At 59.9% G+C, this 3,846-nt stretch overlaps 2 protein-coding genes across 2 annotated transcripts in view; one reads left to right on the plus strand and one right to left on the minus strand.

The window, feature by feature from the left end:
• ETH_00017355 (uncharacterized protein) overlaps window positions 1–2,905 on the plus strand; it is a gene marked incomplete at both ends in the record, with an annotated part of 6,718 nt that extends 3,813 nt beyond the window's left edge. Inside the window, one exon of the mRNA XM_013378183.1 lies at window positions 8–2,905. Within this exon, the coding sequence (XP_013233637.1) occupies window positions 8–2,905 (2,898 nt within the window). The remainder of the gene's footprint in view (window positions 1–7) is intronic.
• Window positions 2,906–3,370: 465 nt separating this feature from the next.
• The window catches only part of ETH_00017360 (uncharacterized protein), a gene marked incomplete at both ends in the record, with an annotated part of 2,705 nt that continues 2,229 nt past the window's right edge, over window positions 3,371–3,846 (minus strand). Inside the window, one exon of the mRNA XM_013378184.1 lies at window positions 3,371–3,749. Within this exon, the coding sequence (XP_013233638.1) occupies window positions 3,371–3,749 (379 nt within the window). The remainder of the gene's footprint in view (window positions 3,750–3,846) is intronic.

Raw genomic sequence — 3,846 nt, forward strand, 5'->3', positions numbered from 1 at the left:
GCAGCAGCGACAGCAGCAGCTGCTGCTGCTGCTCAAGCCAGAAGAGCAGCAGCAGCAGCAAGACGCCCTCATTGCAAGCACTTGCCGCAAGCTGGACACTACAATTAGAAGCAGCAGCAGCAACGTTCGCTGCAGCAGCAGCGGCAGCAGCAGCAGCAGCAGGAAAAGCGGCAGCGCGTCAGCAGCAACATGTGAAGGTGGCTTTGCCTCCAGCAAGCTCGGTCAGGCCGAGTCTGCTGCTGCTGCTCCTGCTGCTGCTGCTGCTCCTGTTGCTGCTGCTGCTGCTGCCGCTCGACTGCGCAGCAGCAGCTGCAGCAGCCCTGTTGTGTCTCCGCTGACGCTTCCGGCAAGTGTCGAAGCCTTCTCCGGAAGCAGCAGCAGCAAAGCAACAGCTAGGCAAACGCCTCGCAGCCCACGCTCAGCAGCAGAAGCAGCAGCAGGAGCAGCAACTGCAGCAGCAGCAGCAAAACGGCTGTCTGCCCAAAAGGCTCTGTGCGTCAAGGGCCGTTGCGGCCGCTGCGGAGGCCTCTCCCTAGATGCAGCGCAGCAGCAGCAGCAGCAGCAGCAGCAACAGCAGCAGCAAGAGGTGAAGACTGCAAGATGGCCTTCAGGAGGCCCTGCCCTAGAGAAACAGCATGCATGCACTAGTGGCAGGAGCAGCAGCAACAGCAGCAGCAGCAGCAGCAGCAGCAGCAGTGATAGTGGCAAAGCTACTGAACGGATACCGGCGCTTTGTCGCCCTCAGCAGCAGCAGCAGCAGCAGCAGCGGCTGGAGCAGTTCGTCCAAGAGCATCAGCTGCTGCTGCAACAGCAGCGAGGCCTTGGAGATCGTGAAATTGAGCAGCAGCAGCGGCTGCAGCAGCTGCAGCAGCAGCTTCACCAGCAGCAAGAAAGGACAGTGACCCTTACCTCTTCTTTATGCGAATCAGAGGCGCAGCAGCTACAGGAACTGCAGCAGCAGCAGCAAAAGCTGCTGCAGCTGCAGCAGCAGCTGCACCAGTCGACCTCTACAGATCGTCTCAGCAGCGCTGACAAGGCTGCAGCAGCAGCAGTTCCTCCTCTGCAGCTGCAGCAGCAGCTGCAGCAGCAGCTGCATCCCAACATGCAACAGATGCAGCAGCAGGTCCAGCAGCAACTGCAAACGAATGAACGGCAGCAGCTGCAGCAGCAGCAGCTACAGAAGCAACAGCAGCAGCAACGAGCCGTTCTTCTTAAACAGCTTGCTGCAGCAGAGCCAATGCAGCCCTCGCAGCTCCCCGCTCCCCCCGGCATGGGCAACAGCAGCAACAGCTGCAGCAGCTTCAGCAGCAGCTGCAGCAGCAGTAGCTGCAGCAGCAGCCGGCAGCAAAGTGCTGCGTCTCTTGAAGCAGCAGCTTTTGAAGCCGGTGCAGCCCGTGGTGCTTCTGCAGCGGGAAGGAGTTTCCATCAGCTGCAGCTTCAGCAGCAGCAGCAGCTGCAGCAGCAGCAGCAGCAGCGGCCACTTAAACTCGGTGAAGCGCAGCGCCTTCGCTTGATGCAGCAGCAACCGCTACCAGAACTCAGCCACTTCGAAAGGCAACAAACTCAGCCGCAGCAGCAGCAGCAGCAGCGGCAGCAGCAGCAGCAGACGGCAACCCTCGTGAGGAGACAGCGCAGCTTCTCTTCTCGCGAAGCATCTATTTCGCGGTATATCTCAATGGAGGCTTCGGAGCAGCAGCAGCAGCAGCAGAAGCAAGGGCTGCTGCAGCAGAGCAGCAAGCAACTCCAGACACGGGAGCAGATTAGGCAGCTGCTGCAGCAGCAGCAGCTCCAAGTGCTGCAGCACCAAGCGGCTGCACAGCAGCTACCCAGTATCCCTCAACAGATCTCCGTGCAGCAGCAGCAGCAGCCAACACTGCAACAGAAAGTACAGAAGCAGCAGCAGCAACTGTTGCTGGGGAGGACGCAGCTGCTTGCCAGGGCGCAGCAGCCAACCCAGCAGTGGGGCTCGCTGAGGGAGCAGCAACTGTTGCAGCAGCAGCATCAGGCGCAGCAGCAGCAGGCGCAGCAGCAGCAAATGCTGGAGAGCAGCTGGGCAGCTGCTGCACCCAGCACGCCCCAAGACACCCGCTACGGCTGCTTCCCGTTGCAGCAGCAGCAGCAGCCTGCTTTGCTGCAGACCATGAGGCAGCAGCAGCAGCACCCTCAGTATATGCAGCAGCAGCAGCAGCAACTGGGTCGCCACTACACGCAAACAGTGCACCTGCAGCAACAGCTCCCGCCGCCGCAGCAGCAGCAGCTAGGGCACCACTACATGCAGTCACTTAACCAGCAGCAGCAGCAGCAGCAGTTGCTGCAGCAGCAGCAGCAGCACTGCACGCCTGTACAGCCTCGCCATTACCTCTCGCCACTTCAACAGCAACCTTGGGCAAGGCAGCAGCAGCAGCAGCCGTTCCTGCAGCAGCAGCAGCAGCTACTGCTGCAGCAGCAGCAGCCCCGGGTCCTGCACAGCAGGTCACTTGTTTTAGAGGAGAGGCAGCCAGTGCGGAAGACTTTATCTCTTGTAACTGACTGCTACAGGCCTGCTTCTGGTGAAGCAGCAGCTGCTACAGCAGCAGCAACAGAAATGAACAACTGTGGATACTGGCAGCAGCAACTGCAGCAGCAGGAAGGGCACATGCTGCAGCAGCAGCAGCCAACAGCAGCACACAACTATCCCCCGGGACGAGGCACCCCGCTTATTCCGTCCTTGCCACAGCAGCTGCAGCAGCAGCAGGAGCTGCAGCAGCAACTGCTGCTGCAGCAACAGCAGCACGCGCAGCAGCAGCAGCTGCTCACGCAAACGCTTAGGCCGCAGCTGCAGCAGCACGCCGCTCCCTACTATCGGCAGCAGCAGCAGCAGCAGCCACAAGCGGCAACAGCAGCGCCTCACTTTGTAGTAAACTAAACGTTCCACGTTTTCGCTGCACTTATTTACAAGCAGCAAGAGCTGCTGCAGCAGCAGCAGCAGCAGCGAGCAGACAGTCTTCTTCAGCAGCAGCACGCAGCTGCTGCAACACCAGCAGCTAGCTGCTGCCTTTGCAGCAGCAGCTAGGTGTAGTGTCATAAACGAACCGTACAGCTGCTGTGCTGCTGCTCCTGCCGCAGCAGCAGCAGCAGCTGCACTGGCAGCGGTGGCTGCTGCAGCCGCAGCAGCAGCAACCACGTGCTGCTGCTGCCGCAACAAAGTAATCCCTAAATCATCAGCGACAAACCGCATCTCGTATATGAGCCGCAGCTCCACCGACACACCTTGCTGCAGCAGCGGCAGCAGCAGCAGCAATTGCTGCATCAACAGCAGCAATCGCTGCAGCGACTGCAGCAGGAGAAGTAAAAGCTGCTGCTGCATGCAATAGATGTTGCTGCTGGAATATCAGGTAACGACAGAAGTAACAACTAATGCGGCTGCAGCCGCTGCTGCTGCAGCCATTGCTGCTGCAGCCATTGCTGCTGCAGCCATTGCTGCTGCAGCCATTGCTGCTGCAGCCATTGCTGCTGCAGCCATTGCTGCTGCAGCCATTGCTGCTGCAGCCATTGCTGCTGCAGCCATTGCTGCTGCAGCCGTTGCTGCTGCAGCCATTGCTGCTGCAGCCGTTGCTGCTGCAGCCATTGCTGCTGCAGCCGTTGCTGCTGCAGCATGCTGCAGCCATTGCTGCAGCAGCAGCAGCCTGCTTGTTTGTGAGCTGGCTCCGCCCGAAGCTGCAGCAACCCAGCATTCATCACCGCAGGCGCAGCAGCAGCAAAACATGCAGCTAGCAGCAGCAGCTAGTTGCAGCAGCTAGCTAGCTGCAGCAGCTAGCTAGTTGCAGCAGCTAGCTAGCTGCAGCAGCTAGCTAGCTGCACAATAGA

Source organism: Eimeria tenella, genomic scaffold, assembly GCF_000499545.2.
Source record: "Eimeria tenella Houghton genomic scaffold, Eth_scaff77, whole genome shotgun sequence".
Lineage (NCBI taxonomy): Eukaryota > Apicomplexa > Conoidasida > Eucoccidiorida > Eimeriidae > Eimeria > Eimeria tenella.